General features: G+C 38.2%; 1 protein-coding gene across 8 annotated transcripts in view; it reads left to right on the forward strand.

Moving 5' to 3' along the window:
- The window catches only part of AKT3 (AKT serine/threonine kinase 3), a 304,322-nt gene that overhangs the window by 251,145 nt on the left and 36,174 nt on the right, over positions 1-17,003 (forward strand). For all 8 annotated transcript variants that reach the window (XM_049633841.1, XM_049633846.1, XM_049633844.1 and 5 more), the window contains 2 exons: positions 7,584-7,798; positions 14,789-14,876. In XM_049633841.1, the coding sequence (XP_049489798.1) occupies positions 7,584-7,798; positions 14,789-14,876 (303 nt within the window). The remainder of the gene's footprint in view (positions 1-7,583; positions 7,799-14,788; positions 14,877-17,003) is intronic.

The raw sequence follows: 17,003 nt of genomic DNA on the forward strand, positions 1-17,003 counted from the left end.
ACTGAGCCACCCAGTCGTCCCCATGGCTGATTTCTAATTACAGTCTCAGCCCCTGATTTTTGATCATGGTAGTTGCCATTTGGGGATGACAGTTCTAACTTCTCATGCAATTTAAATTCTTACATTTTTTAAGTATTTCTGTCAATCATTACATTTTTGTTAAATAGGGGTAACTTTGAATGTGTTTTACTTTTAAGAACAAGAATTGAAGTCCTTATTTCTTCTCTCCGATATGGACCATTTCACTGTAGAATTCTCTCGTTCGTTAAAGAGGTACTTACTGAGTATTTATTAGGTGTCACGCATTATGTTGGGGACTGGGAATAGAAAGAGAGTAAGAAATGGTTTTTGTCCTCAAGTAGCTTGCTATTTACCGGGGTGATAAGAGACGGAAAACAATCCTGACTGTGCAAGAAAATAATTACTTTACTGGGGATCTGCCTGGCGTGGTGGAAGAAGGCAGGGTGCGTAAGCCTGCTGGGAGGGTCCGGGGGCGGTCAGTGGGAGACGGGAGAGGAGGCTGGGCACGGACACAGGGATTGGAATGCAAAGGAGTTTAGGTCTGATCTCTTGGAGAGTCACTTCTGAATTGAGAGCAAGGCAATAACGTGATCAGATACACGTGGTCAGAGTTAGTGGGCAAGAGCGACACTAGCTTCTCCCCTTTACTTTGGATGGTGTCCCTCACTTTTCTTGAACCTTGACATTTCTGGCACATTCCATCGTCAGTGCTGGACTTTTCTTCATAGTATGTGAGTGATCAGACCTGGAATACATTCCTGATTTCCTGCTTCTCTTGTGAATGGCTCAGTGTCAGCACTGTCTCTTCCTCCACAAGACTTGCTTCCACGTTATGGAGAGATCTCTGCACAATCTGTGTGTCAGCGAGCAGTGGTCACCCTCTGCCAGTTAATTGTCTCAATTGGGCAGAAGTGCTTTGCTACTTAAAGATACATGAAGGCTATCAAAAGATACTTCAAAAAAGACTTAGAGATCAGGTCAAAACCCTATTGTTTCCTGTCGGATAAATCAGGCTCCTAGCTGATTTTAAAAATAAACTTAAATTTTAACTAAACTTAAGTTTCTTCTTAAAAAACCCCACAAAAGAGGACTCTTACGGTATAAAAAATGCCCTTTTTTAAAAAAGAGAATATTTACAACCATTGTCTTACCTCTTTTGGTGAAGAATTAGAGATATTTATTGATAAAGAATAAAATCATGTGGTTTTTTCTTTTTTTTTAAAGAGGCTGGAGAAATACAGTCCTAGCAGGATATAACATATGCATTTAGTGTCCTACATCTTTAAAAATGCACTAGTATGTATTGGTTTTAAATGAATGTTTGCTCTTTCTTATATTAGAAGAAAGAAAATTTATCTGCCATACGTTATGGACAAGAAGATATTTTGGGGGGATTTTGTTTTTGTAATCCAACTGCATTTTCAATCTAGAAATTATAAAAGAAATTGGAAATCACATATAAGACCTTACTGTTAAATGTTATTATTTGATTTGGCTCTCATTGAATCCAAGCCACTTTATGCAGTGCTAATTATTTAGTCTCAGCTTTGCTCTTGAGTTAGCAGTACCTGATCAACTTTCCAACTGTAAAACAGTTTGAAAATCAAATGTAGCTTACATGCAAGACCCAACAAAATTAAAAGTGTTAAGTACGTTTTGGCAGTTCACTTTTATTATGCCCAGTCCTCAAATGTACCAGCAGATAATCATCTGAATGTTAGTTATTTTTCACATGCTTATGTGATCACACAAAAAGTACATGCTAAAAAGAAGCAGATGGTGACAGATGGGGAAGGTTGAATAAGGTGGTTTTGGAAACCTAGAGAAATGCACTTCTGTAATAGTGTAAAAATAAAAATTATTTGATAATCAAGTTAGAACTAACAAAAAGATTGCAAAAAAATGACTTGGCTGGTGGAAAATATCTAGTATCTAGTATCTAGTTGTGGTTGCTATTCAGAAAAAAATACATATATAATTTTATTTCATGTGAATGTAAAATATTTTTTCCAGTGGCTAAAGATGCATTGTTTGATGTTTTCTTAGTTTTCAGAACCTCATGTTTTCGAAAACATCCACTTGCTGTCATTTTATTTGCTTTTATTTTGAAGCCTGCTGTCTTTACTATCTTTTATATAATGTATAATTTGAAATAGACAAGAATATTTTGCTATTTGGATAAAGAAAGATTTGCTTGAAGTTATTGTGATGCCATAGAGGTAATAGCACAAATGGAAGTTAAATTTTATATAAATTTAAAGCCAGAGAAATACATTTGCTTCTTCAGCATGAGCTAAGAGCATTATATAAATTAAGGATAAAGGATGTTGCTGGCTTGAAGTGGTATATGGGTAGTGGGGGGCGGTTAGAACCTAACTGGATTTAAATGCATTACGTGGAATTTTATTTCTTTATTTTAAATACAACAAAGAATAGATGTAAAAGATGTCATTTCATGGGCTCTGTCAATAGTGTCTTCAGATCTTGAGAAAAATGAATGAGCCCAGGGCTACATATGTTTGCACATTTAATCTGTAGGTAAAAACAGTAGCACAGTTACATTTTGCTTAGCCCTTGGACAAAATTCTACTGTTTCAAACAGATTGTGAAACCAAGTCTTAAAATGGCTGAGCATTTTGTAGAAATACAAAGTTTTAGTAGCCTTTCTAAAACCGTGTACATCCCTAATATTTTATTTGTTAATAATTCATGTTGCACTCCTCCTCTTAAGGTATTTTTGAAAAACCCTTATCCTCCTGAATGTTTCTGAAAAGGATCCATCCATACTCAGGGGAAAAGTAAGTGACAGAGATATTAGTTCAGATAGAAGCTGTCTGCTTATGTAGAAGCGTATTTAAGGACTTCTAACTGTCCTGAGCTGGCTTACTACTTGTACTGTTTCTGGGTAATATTAAAAATCATCCCATTCCTCCCCACCCCCAGGTTGGATGTTACTTACATATGAGCTAAAGTAGTATTTTTAGTTCAACATTTAATGTCTCAGTATGTGTTAAGTTGAGGCTTCTACTTCCCAGGGGTCTGTCACTTTTGTGGCAGCTACCTGTCACCTAACGTTCTTCGCAATGGTGTATGGTCTTTTGACTTTAACAGTAAGAATATTTGCTTTTGGAATGATTCTAGGTTAAGCACAAAGTTTAATTTTAAATTCTCTGACGCATGAGGACGTACACAAAACTCACCCTCCCTGGGTGCCGCTAGTGATGGCCTGTATATTTTACAGTGGCTGTATTGACTTTGGTGACAAAGACCCAATTTCTTGGGATCCCGTTATGACTCTTGCTCCGGGATAAAGGGGCAGGGTAGAACTCTCTGGGAAGATGTGTGTTTAAGTATGATTCAGCCACCAGTATTGTATCCATTTCACTTTTCTCTGGTTCAAGAATGTCGCCTGCTCTATCCAGAGATTGCTTTTGAGAGGACACCGTTAGCTGTATGCAAGGACTTACGTATACATGCCAGGAAATAGCCCTAAAACCTACAGCCTTCTAATTCTGAGCAAATGGTGTTTACAGTTTCAGCCTCTTATGAATTAACGGAGCAGTTGAGAACTGGGTATAACCATGGAATTCATAAGTCTCCTGAAACATACACTTCTCCTAAGGCTGCAATACATTTTAGAGTCTGGATTGGAAGACTGAACAGGTCTTTTTTTTTAAAGGCAAATTCCTCTGATGTTAAGAATATGCGAAGGATTTCCATAAATCGTAAAGTATATAAACGCGTGTTGATACAGAACACACACATATCCGTTACCTGAAATACAAGGTTACCAGAAAAAAAAATTCCTTTTTGAATTAGTGGTAAATTGGTTCATCCAAGTTCGCAGTTTACTTTCACAACATAGGTGTGCAGACAGTTTGTTTGGATGTTTAATTTTTTCCCCCATCTGTTCTGTCTGGATTATTGATTGAGCAGTAAGCCACTCCGGGGCACACGTCCCCTCCTTACAACTGCTTGCCGTGGCTGCATTGTGTGGCCTGGCGGACAAGCTGAAAGAGCTGCTTCTTCAAACTTCCAGTAAATCCCAGTTGGTAAAAGAACATTGGAATGAATATGTTTTTTGAAAGTGCCCCTTAGCCAAACAGATATTTACACTGGGAACTTTAATCGATGGTACCATTTTAAAATCATAGTTTATTATTTAATATCATTCTTGAAATTAGTAACCATTCAAGAGCTACTCGTGGTGATTTTTATTTAACTCAGTTGGCTGTTTTATACATGGAAGTGTCTACAACAAATATTACCAAATATTAATCAGATGTTATTAGAATATTTAACAGCAATTGATACCTGCTCTAACTTCCTTGAATCCAGTTTTTATTCCAGCAGAAAATGAAGCGATCTCCAGTTCCTGGGGGAAAATTGAAACAAAGTCTTGTTTCCTAGAGTTTGTGTTCTGTTTGGGTGTTGATTTGATGTGACCTCTTATCATTGTTTAATATTTATGTTACTTTTAGTGTCCCGAATAACCTGTTGTCCTTTGTGTCTGTCTTTGGCATTAAATGTGGTTACAAAGTAAAGCTACATCCACGGTGACAGGACAATAGGGGTAGAAGGAAATCCCAAATGTGTACATTTGTGTTCAAACCTTGAGCTTAGTTTAAAATGAGAGTAACATTGATTTTGTGGAAAAGAGACACTTTCTTCAGATTAATTCTTTAAGATAAGTCTTTCAGTGGATTGCTGCTCTCGGAGCAGGTTTTGATCTGCATTTATATCCAAATTACATGGTAAGTCACAGGGTCATGGACTTGAAATGCACTTTGCATTGTTGTACCACTGCAGGACCAATTACACTACTCTTTGGATCAGCCCTCATGATAACCATGAAGTAAATTAGCCTTTTAGGGGAAAAAAAAAAATCATCAGAGGTAGCCAGAAGGAATTGCAAATCCCAGTAGGTTAAAGACTATACATTTTATATGTTACTATAATTTGTGGGGAAGTACGTGCTTTGAGTAAGGGAGAAAAATTATCTTTAAACAATAACATAAAAGAGGCTGTGGATTTTAACTTCACGCTGGAATTTCTAGAGCATTTCAGAGTACTGTATTTTGAGACAGTTTAGATTTAAGGAGAGAGAAAGGCTGTTTGTGGACAGTGGTGACGTGTTTTAGATTCTGTATCCACATGTAGAATGTTAGGATCACTTTCGTTTTTATTTCTTGTGTTTTTCATCTTCCAGCTGTTTGGAGGTGGGGGTTGAACAGAAGTCTTTCTTTTTAATTGATAACAAAGACTCTTAGATAAAGAGGGCTGGCTGAGTCTTTAGGGTGTTTTCTCCTGAACGTTGCTGGACTTTAAATGTCGATAAGATAATACATTACATCGGATTTGTGCGGTTTACAGTAACGTAGCAAACAGTTCTAATTATAGTGTTATGTATCTATATATTCATTAAAATGCCTAGGTTCGGAAGCAAAACCACTTATTTTGAGAATCAGCATTCATTTTACAAAGCTAAATAAAATATATTTTCTTTTATCAAACAGATTTTTTTACAATGCAGTTTTATTTTTCTGTTGCTTATTTCTCTTCAAAAATAAAACCCTTTTTTTATGTACTCACTTTCCCTTCTGGCCGCAAACCAGGTATTTAAACAAAAATAAAGGATTGCCAGTTTTGCCAGCTGGGGATGAGAACCCGGCTGGTGAAATGTGGGTTCGGGAAGCAGTTAATCCAGCTTTTATGCTTTTTATGGTTTTATGAAAAAAGAGGTTAAAAACCACATTTGGCTCTTTTTCGCGTGCGCCACTGTTTTGTTGGTGTTGTAGGAATTCAGCAAAAGGTTACTTAGATTTTAAAATTGTTTGTTATTAGGTAAAATCCTGGGTCCGTTAGATTAATGCCCACAAACAGTGCATTCTACTAATTGGACATGAGATAGATTCTTGAATAATCAAAAGTCACTGGTATTTAAAAATTACACATACAACATTTCCTCTCACTTAAGAAAGTACACAGGCCGAATTCTTTCTGCTGCTTTAGGTTATTTGTTGTTTTCTCTGTATTTTTACATTACTCATTTCAAACAAGTAGAAATTTGAAGTATTTTTAGCTAATGATGAAAACTAGAATTTGTTGTTCTTCCCCGAAATATTCTGCTTAGTTTGTTATTCTATAAAAGATTTTCGAAAAAACGTAGGAAGTGGACTTGTGTTGATATCTTGCTAATGTAGTTCCTGTTCATCTTGGAACAATGATACAATTGAATTAAAAATCTTTTCATCACATGTGACAACCACTGCTGAATTAATCTTTAAGTAACATAGCTTTTTCTCAAAATTATATTCTCCACGCATATAAATACCTTGTCTACCCAAGTGCCTTTCATAGTATTTATAGGTAATAATAATGTAACCATCTAAAATGTCATGTTCAGTCCTATGACATAATTGGTAAATTTTAAATAAAAGTCCCATGGGAGTAATCCTCAACAAGTTATTTACTCAAACTAAGACAGTTTGCAACACGAGCACTACTTTGTTCTGCATCAAATTCTTTCTTATGTCATCAGTTACAAGATTTTTTTAATCGGTAAATTTCGTGGGTCTGGTTTTCTTGATCTTTTTATCCCAGAGCTATTTATCCCAGAGCTAAGAGAATCAGATAAAGTAAGCTTTAAGATTATTCAGATATAGTAGCTTAAAGTAAAATATTGGAAGATCCAAACAGTGAAGAAAACTCCATTGAATGAGGAACATACCTCATAAAAAGGTAAAAATCAAAATTTTCCTAAGACAAATGGCAAGCCATTCTGCCCCAGTTTGAATAGGTTGCTCTAACATAGCCTGGTAGTGTCACATCATATCTTTCCCAATTTATGTTGCATGTAATGTATGTTGGGAAATAAATTTAAGGGCATATACCAGAGTCTGTGAGTTTTGTTTGTGTTTAACTGAAATTTGCTTGTGGGCTTACTAACGCTTTGGATACAACTCACACAGTACATCTTTATATTCACTTTGATGACTGTTTCCTTAAAGACTTGAAACACTAGAGGCCTCCAGAAGTTTTCAGTTTTATTTTTGTGGTGGCCGTGCCCTGACCTCATCTGTGTTCCATCGCATAACTCCTGTCTTTCACCGTCTGGTTTGTATGACTTCGCTCTTCTCCATGCAAGAGGGTGTAAGGCTCATTATATACCCGGCAATCAGCACGGTGTGACTGCAAGTTAAAGTCCACATTAATGGAACCAGAATGAAAAGTTAAGTAGGCCTAAGAGAAAACGTGCAGATATGCAAAAATTTTTGTTTGATCCGTAGCGTACTCAGTCATTCACTTGGAATCTGCTGTGTGGCCTGTTCCCTTCCTTGTACGCTGGCCACTTCTGGACATATATGGAACATTTCACCTATCTGGTGTGATTTATATCTTTTGTAGGATACCTTATAGTTTAAATGTCAAAGTGTTAGAAGAGCCTACCTAGGCTTTGAAGGTTAGGATTCACTTTGTTGATGTAAAAGTCTTACATTTTATAAATACTGCTGTAAAAGTTAATGTGGAGTAATGAATCTTTTCGCTGGTTTCGCTCTTAGGTATTAGAAGACAATGACTATGGCCGAGCCGTGGATTGGTGGGGACTAGGGGTCGTCATGTATGAAATGATGTGTGGGAGGTTACCTTTCTACAACCAGGATCATGAGAAACTTTTTGAACTAATACTAATGGAAGACATTAAATTTCCTCGGACACTCTCTTCAGATGCAAAATCATTGCTTTCAGGGCTCTTGATAAAGGATCCAAATAAACGGTAAGCCACAAATAACACTCACTGAGTTACTGACGAATGTGGTTAGAAATTGTGATATGGAAATTAATTCAAATGTAACTCACTCCAAGGAGCAATGTATTTGGTGTAGACATCTTCCCACTGAAATACTGACTTATTTTTAACTGCGTAATACAGAACATTTAAAAAATTTCTGCAACTCTTTCCTAACTTGGGAAATTTTATGTAGATTTTACCAAATAAGGATTTTGAGGGTTTTATTATCTGTACCGTGAGTGAACAATTTCTTAATTGCCCTGGTACTTGCTATTGTGGGGACAGAAGTATCCCCTTTTTTTCCTTTCAGTCTCTGGGCCTTTATATTTATGCTAATTTACATAATAAAAAGGATAGAACCGGCTCTGTATTCTCCTTCCATCCCAACCTGTGTTAACATATCCAGCTACTTTTTTTGTCCATTGTAGATATTCCTTTCCATGTGTGGCTGGAAAGAACTAAAAGCAAAATATGTTTACACACTTTGTACTTCTTTTGTAGCTACAACTGTGACCTGAAGAATCCTACAGCCCTTTGCTTAGCGAACTGTAGCATTCTTTGTTCGTGTTTCTGTGTTCATTTACACATACAGTTTATAAGTCATATATGAAATGATTGTTAATATAAAAATGTCCCTTAATCTGTGTTTGTGTATTCATGTATACAGCCGTCCTTTCCTCTAGGTACATACGCATATCAGCGTTGCTCTAAAAATCACTTAGGTGTTAAGCTCTTGAGGATTATTTCTTAGATTGCTAAATCTTCCCTCACATAATAATTTTTTACAAAGTTCTGTTTTTGGTTGGTGTTCGTTGTGTATTAGTTGACAGACTGAATTAATGAAGGAAGGAGGGAATGAATCCTAAAATGCGATTTTTGTTTGCTTTAGAGATGGTTTCCATTACACACTTCTAGATTTTAAATTTGTGAGGAGCATGATTTTACCTTCAGAAATAAGCAGACTTAATAAAAGAGATAGCTTTTGCTCGTGAGGAACCTTTCTGACATGTGTTTTATAATCCTGGTCATGGACATCTTACCTTATATTTGCAAAGTGATTTTGGTTTCTTTTTCAGGGCATTTGTGTATCTGTTGTTCCCTTTGCTGTTTCAGTAGCCTTGTAGAGTTGATAGGTATATATTATTCTCATTTACATTTGATTGAGGACGAAGCCGAGGCCCCTAGAAGGTGAAGCAGTTTATCCTACAGAAAATTCCTATAGAAGAAGAGCAGAAATCACCTTTATTGGTGCCTATTTGCTGTTTCTCTCGTAGCTTATTTGCAATGCATCAGTTTCTCAGTTGGTTCAGGTTTTGAAATGTGTTCCATTTAGTGTGATTATTTCACAATTAATGTAACACACAGCACTTGGTGATAGGTAATCTTTAAACAGAGCTAAGATTTCCGTTTTGTCTACTTGATTTAGGGATCTAATATTTGGCTTGGATTTCAAGAGCAGCGAATTTTTTACTGCATCCTTTCCTGACGACTCCAGGGAACTTAGCCATTTCCTTGATGGCCCCTCTAAGCAGCTGGTAGAGCACACTTGTGTCTGTGGTTCTCATGTCTGTGTGTCATTCATTTTCTTATCCCCACCCCCACCCCCGGGGGAGGAGGGAGATAACACAAACTAGATACTTGATAATTGTTGAATAAATGTGAGGTACATTCTAGAATGTTAGTGGCCTGGTGAGTAGGACAACTCCTAAAGGTTTGCCCACCCAGAGGTTGGTATCATCTAAAGAGAAGCTGGGGTGTTCTTTCTCAGTTCTTTGATGTTCTCATTTAAGATAGGGGAGTCATTCTCCCTCCACTGTTGCATTGCAATATTGGGAACGGAACGATGAGCAAGACAAATCATCTCTGTTCTAGATAGTCATAGAATAATGCAAGACAGAAAACAGGTACTCACAGATACTCAGACCTACATACAAATGCCTGTTGAAATTTATTAGCTCTGACCAGGGGGCTGGAAGAGTTGGGGAGGCGTAGGGGTGCTCATGCAGAGAAATTTACATGAAAAGAAATCCAGGGGTATCTGGGTGGCTCAGTCAGTTAAGCCTCCGACCCCGATTACCACTCAGGTCATGATCTTGCGGTTTGGGAGTTCGAGCCCCACATTTGGCTCTGCACTGACAGTGCAGAGCCTGCTTGAGATTCTCTCTCTCCCCATCTCTCTGCCCCTCCTCCTCTCTCTCTCTGTCTCTCTCTCACTCTCTCACTCTCTCTGTCCCTCTCTCAAAAATAAATAATATTTGAAAAATAATAATGATAAAAAGAAAAATCCAGAGTTGCAAATGAACATGGCATTTGAGAAGTTCAGCAACTACAAGGTAGAATATGAGTTGGGTAATGTTGGGAGATGAAGCTGAAATGGTAAACTTCAAAGACCTCTGCTTCTGAGAAAATATTTAACCTTTATTCAGAAAGGGATGAAAAAACCAGTGAGTTATTAAAAGTAAGAGATGGTATAATGAGTTTTGTGCTAGGAAAGGTGAAGGGCCAGGGGCAGGTAGGCAGAGCAGTTGAGAACACATACGGGATTGTCCAGATGAGAGATGGGGGTCCTCCAGAAGCAGTGAGTAGGACTTTGTGAATAATGAAGGAGACGTGGTGGGGACATGGAAGGAGTCTCCTGCCTCCGTGCTTTCCAGTTTGAGTGATTCGTTTGGAGGATGGAGTGTTATCAACAGGGAGCACAGGCAGAGGACAAGGGGGGGGGCGCGGGGGGGGGGGGGAGAGGGGAGGGTTTACTGACACGTGCTCCGGCTGTGCCGAGTCAGGTGTCCGTAGAAAACCCAGATGGAACTGAAAATAGTACCAGTGCTAAACAGAAATGTGGTGGCTGAATATATGGTTTGGGGACCCACGGATATCTCGGAGGCAGCTGGGGCCGGGACAGTCGTGGGCAGGGTTGAGTACAAAGGGAAGACGGCCTAGGACAGAATCCTGGGAAGCATCACAATTTAAGAGGTGGGAAGAAGAGAAACAGCCACTAAGAAGACCCTGAAAAGTCTTTGGAAGCCTCATAAAATAGCATTATCCTAGACCTCGTTATTCTTCCTCTTCAACAATTTTAAATACTGCCTGAATTTTTTGAGACTCTTTACTTACTGAATTACTGTCAGTTCTACCAGAGGGTCAACCATCATTTGCCTTTCTTTCTAATGCTCCATTACTTTATGCTCATTCTATCAGTATCTCCTTTATCCTCCTGCACACAGTTCATAGGAAAAGCGTGACCGTGTGTTGCATTCAGTAACACAGGAAAATATGAATTCCATGATGTTCCTAATAATGAAGAATCCATAGTCGCTGAGGATTTAGTTTGGCATTCTGATATTGGAGTTTACTATTCTTAGACATAAATATCTTAGTGCAAATCATATTTTGATATTATTTTGAAGTCTTAAATTGTATATTAAGGAGTCATTGACATTGAAGTTTTTGACAGTTTCACACTTGGAGGAAGCTTGTGTTAAAGAGTCTCTCCCAGCTTCTAAAATGGCAGTCTAAGATTATATTCTTAGACTTCACATAGTACTCATGGCTGATACTTTAGTTTTTTATGTATTTGATAAATATAGATTAAATGCTGGCAATGTCCACAGCCAAGCTATTGCTAGAGAACTGAGGGGTGACAGAAAATGAATAACTAAACTAAAGCTGGATTAAAACCTCCTATTTACCAAATGATTACGGCTCTCTATTCCCAGCTCCCACCTCATCCACTATCTCCCATAGAATTCAAAATGAGAGCGATACGGAAATAAAAACAATAGCGTAAGGGTGAGAAAAGACAGTGAACTTCTGAGTTTTCTCCTGCAGACTACTTTGATTCATACTTTGAAATGTTAAGTTCTCTTCAGAAACACGTGTTTTGGTGTCTCTGCTTTTCTGGCTCCCTGAGTAGGAGCTTAAAGTGCTTTTTGGATAATCCAGGGCTGGTCTCTGCCCTCAAAAGAATTTGCAGCCTAACCGGGGAGGGACACACACAACTTGGAATAGAATGAAGAAAGAGGAAGGTTAGGGAGTGGAGTGCTGGCGTTGACTAAATACGGGACCGCCAGTCGGAAAGTTCTGCATTCGATCACCGCTAATACCGTCTGGTCCCATCTAGAGTCCCTGTCAGCGCTGTGGCTCATTCTGCACGATCTGGGGATGGGAGACCCGTGGATCATTACTACAGATAACTCAGATATCAGCTCATTGTTCTATTTTCTATTCTGGCCGTGTGTCAGGGAATCCCAGATTCTTCCCAGTCGTGTGTTCCTTATACCTAATAATAGATTGTATTATTGTTTGTTTATCCTGACCTATTTGTGTTTCTTCCTACCCAGTGGTGTGTGGGAGTTGGCATGTTCCAGCTCTTAAGAGCCAATTGTTAAATTTCAGGAATTTCATGAGCTGGTTGTTTTAATACAGTCATTATTAAAAATCAAATTACATAAACTTACAAAAGTAAATCAAGTACATTGAAAAGAAAGGTGATAAACACTCAAAATTCATCACTCCTTGATAATTTTGTTGCATTTTACTATTCTGATGTTACTCTTGTCTGTTGTGTCTGCATAGAAATACTATGTAATGGTTTGCTTCTGCGTACCTGTTCCCACTTCTGTGTTGAGTGCCATCAGGTTGCTGACTTGAAATTGGCCATGTGGGGGGGCGCCTGGGTGGCTCAGTTGGTTAAGCGTCTGACTTTGGCTCGGGTCATGATCTCACGGTTTGTGGGTTCGAGCCCCGCGTCGGGCTCTGTGCTGACGGCTCAGAGCCTGGAGCCTGCTTCAGATTCTGTCTCCATCTCTCGGCCTCTCCCCTGCTCATGCTCTGTGTCTCTCTGTCTCTCAATAATAAATAAATGGCAAAAAAAAAAATTAAAAAAAAAAGAAAAAAAAAAGAAATTGGCCATGTGGGGAGTATTCACATGACCACAATGGCAAACTTTGTACGTCAGGGCTTGATTTATTGTTTTTAGATTAGATTTAAATAACTAAAGAAGATGTTAATAATACGGTTTATATTTTAAAGCTGTCCTGTCTGTATCTGCTACATTGTGACTAGCGCGCGCGCGCGTGCGCGCGCACACACACACACACACACACACACACACACACACACAATGAAGAGATACTCTCCCACTGTTCCCACATGATTTACCATCCATCAAGGAGGTCACTCACATAACTGAGAAGCAAGTGAAGTTCTGACATGTGCCTTTTTGTATGACTTTCAAATTCGTCTTCGCCATAAATGAAAAGATCAGCTGGTATTCGTGCTGGAGCCACTCTGAGTCAGTGAGGGGCTGTGGAGTTCAGCAAAATTAACAAATGTTCTCTTTGAGCATTGAGCATCACTTGGCTAATTTACAATAAAGGACATTCTGTATTTTACTGCTCTTTGAAATTTTGTGCCTTGCATCCTTTATATCTGTAAAATCCATAACAAACGTATGTATAATATGCATATGTAATATTATACATGCATAATTTTCCCCAGAGAGCTGGCTGTTAAGCACTTAGCAGCCCATACTATTCCTTTTATTTTTCAAGTTTTTATTTAAATTCTAGTTAACATATATGGTAAAATTGGTTTCAGGTGTAGAATTTAGTGATTCATCACTTACATAAAACACCCAGTGCTCATCCCAACCAGTGCCCTCCTTAGCGCCCATCCCCCACCCACCTCCCTCCATCGACCGTCAGTTTGTTCTCTGTAGTTAGTCTCCTACGGTTTGCTTCCATCTCTCCTTTTTCCCCCCTTCCCATATGTTCATCTGTTTTGTTTCTTAAATTCCACGTATGAGTGAGATCATATGGTGTTTTGTCTTTCTTTTACTTTGCTTAGCATTATACTAACTCCATCCACATTGTTGCAAATGGCAAGATTTCATGCTTTTTGATCGCCAAGTAATATTCCATTGGATATACATACCACACCTTCTTTATCCATTCATCAGTTGATGGACATTTGGGCTCTTTCCATAGCTTGACTGTTGTCAATAGCACTGCTGTAAACATCAGGAGCATGCACCATTCCTAACCATGAACAAGACTAGAGAGAGCTTTTGCTATATCAGTTCGGATTTAAATGGATTTCTTTTCCTTTCTTTTCTTTCTTTCCCTGTTCTTTTTTTTTTTCCCTCCCCTTCTCTCCTTCACTCCCTCCTTGCTTCCCTCTGTGTTATTTTTGCTTTTCTCATTCTTTCCTCCTAATGACTGGTACACACTATATGAAACTGAGGAAGCCGGGAAACACCTGAATTTCACACTGTGCCACCTATCAGTTAAATAAGAGTACCTGCAAAGATGGGGGGGAGCATCCTTAAATTCATGATTTATGTTGCAGCTTGCATAATAAATTACCTTGCAGTGATATTTCATAGGTTAACAGCCTCGTTTCTATGGCAGTTCATTTGCGGTATGAAAACAGTCCGTGAGTTTCTGTCTATTAGCAATACTGTACAAATTGCTTTTTCTAACTAATTAGGTAGTGACTTCAGAACTCAGGGTAACAAGGATGCATTTTGACATGAGTGTTACCAAAATAAATTTGGCTTATAGAACTGACGACGGTAACTGCTACCATTTCTTGTGCGAGGTGCTCGCCTCTGGTTTCTAACCCTTGCCGTGATCCACCAGGCTAGTGTCATTGTGCCCACTCTACAGAGGGGACACTGGGACTGAGCAGCTTGTTCACTGTCACACATGTCATAAGTGCCAGAGCTGGTTGCCTGTTTCAGGTTTGTCCCCAAAGCCTGTGCTCTCTTCAGCTACCACACTGTCCCGAGGCTACTTCTTATTAATAGCACATTAGGGAAATTAGATCTCATGGCAAAAGCTCTTTATTGGTTTGGCTATTTATCTCAAGGACTATTTATCACACAGAAAATTACATTTCACAAAAACTTTTTTGTTTTGCCTTGGGCTTATGTAAATGTTGTAATGCGCGCTCATTTTTGTTTCTGTCTCTTAGCCTTGGTGGAGGACCAGATGATGCAAAAGAAATTATGAGGCACAGTTTCTTTTCTGGAGTTAACTGGCAAGATGTGTATGATAAAAAGGTAGGTTATTTTCATGGCATAGTATTTATATATTTTGGCTAAAGTGAATTGACAGCAAAAAAAATTTTTAAGTGAATAAAATTCAATGATACAATGATACTTTTCATTTTTACCCCCTACATTTGATTGAATGTAGTATTGAAATTCTTAGCACAAAAATTTATTGATAAGTTTGACTCCCCAAATGCATCTTGAAATTTTATTCAGCATGGTCACTTGATTTTTCTTTTGTCATAGTGATGGTAGTTTGCTACTCGTTGTTTGCTTGGTATTAAGAGAAAAAATAAAGAAAACAATGTTGTGTTACTCTTTAAGAAAACTAGCAAAAAAAATCATGTTTTTCTTTGTCTTTATGTCTTTAATTTTAGAGTGAGCTCTACAAGTTTGTTTATACAAATCCTTATTTTAAAAGGAATTGAAAGGAATTTAGTTTTAATATTTAACAAAGTAATAAATATTTTTCTTATTTGAGACTTCTCTGTTACTTGAAACAATTTTAATGCCCACAAAATGGGTGCTACTAATTTTATAACTTTATTTTTATTGTAATCTACTTATTACTTGTTTTTAATACTATAATTTTTGCCTAGGAACAGGAAATTACTGTGTCTAGTCCTTCTTTTTAATTTTTGTCTCTTTTGTTTCTACTACTTCTGGTATTGTTAGTACAGGCACTGATTTTGATTTTTTTTGTTTTCAAATGCTCATATTAAAATTTCACTGTGAAATTTTTATGCAGTACAGTATTTGCTGCTTAGAATCTTTATCTGGTTATTTTGTGTAGTTAGTTTCCATTTATTTCAGTTTTCCCTATTTTTCTCTGAAACATATATAATCAACATTTATGAAATGTCTGTTTTGTGCTAAATATTCTCTTCTATTAATCTCTAAAGTGAAGATAGAATGGTATCATATGACTTACAAGGAAGAAGACAAGTACCAAATTTCGGCATTGTGTTATGGGAATAGAGGGTGTGGTGATTTTCTAAAAGCACTTCTTGTAAAATAGTTGCACGATATTAAACATTTCTCCTCAAGCTTAAACTGCCATGTCTTGGGGCACGTGGGTGGCTCCGTCGGTTAAGCGTCTGACTTTGGCTCAGGTCATGATCTCACAGTTTGTGGGTTCGAGCCCCTCATCGGGCTCTGTGCTGACAGCTCAGAGCCTGGAGCCTGCTTCGAACTCTGTGTCTCCCTCTCTCTCTGCCCCTCCCCTGCTCATGCTCCGTCTCTCTCTCTCTGTCTCCCTCTGTCTCCGTCTCTGTCTCTCTCTCTCTGTCTCAAATATAAACATTACCAAAAAAAAAAAAAAAAAGACAACAACAAGGGCACCTGGGTGGCTTAGTCAGTTAAGCGTCTGATTTTGGCTCAGGTCATGATCTTACAGTTCATGGGTTTGAGCCCTGCATTGGGCTCTTTGCTGACAGCTGGAACCTGGAGACTGCCTCAGATTCTGTGTCTCTCTCTCTCTCTCTGTTTCCCCCCCACTCACGCTCTGTCTCTGTCTCTCAAAAATAAATAAACGTTAAAAAAATTTAAAAAAAATACCTCCCACATTTTAAGTTTCCACCATGTAGAAAGCACTGGGGTAGGTGCTGGATCTTTTTCAACGCTTATGAGAAGCATGTGACTGCTCTTAAATGTTTATCAACTTCACGAAGACAACTGAACATCCACTTTATAAACTGATGATGTTCTAACTGGGTTGCATCCCTACTTAGACCCTGTTGGCTCTGTACTGTTTTTGTCACATCAGTTCACTACAAAAGACCCTTGTAAAAGGGAATGATCAAGGTCTTATGTCTCCCAGAAATAATACATGTCAGAGGTTTTCTTTGGTGTAAAGAGCTGTAAGCCACAAATATCCCTTTGGTATAACCTCACCAAGGAGAAGTCAACAAAAAAGGGAGAAAGAAGGAAAGGAGAGAAAGCATTTCTTGACGAGACAATTGTGAGGCACCAGTATGGCACCACTAACTTAAAGAAGAGGCAAAACATGAACTTTCTTCAATCCTGTCAGGAGACTAGTATATGCCACAAAGATTTCCTTGTCAGGGTTCATTCAGCTCTCTGTGTTAAGTGGAGGTTTGGCCTCACCTGGGGAAAACTCTGAGAGACACATGTCCT

Source organism: Panthera uncia, chromosome F1 (genome assembly GCF_023721935.1).
Source record: "Panthera uncia isolate 11264 chromosome F1, Puncia_PCG_1.0, whole genome shotgun sequence".
Taxonomy (NCBI): domain Eukaryota; kingdom Metazoa; phylum Chordata; class Mammalia; order Carnivora; family Felidae; genus Panthera; species Panthera uncia.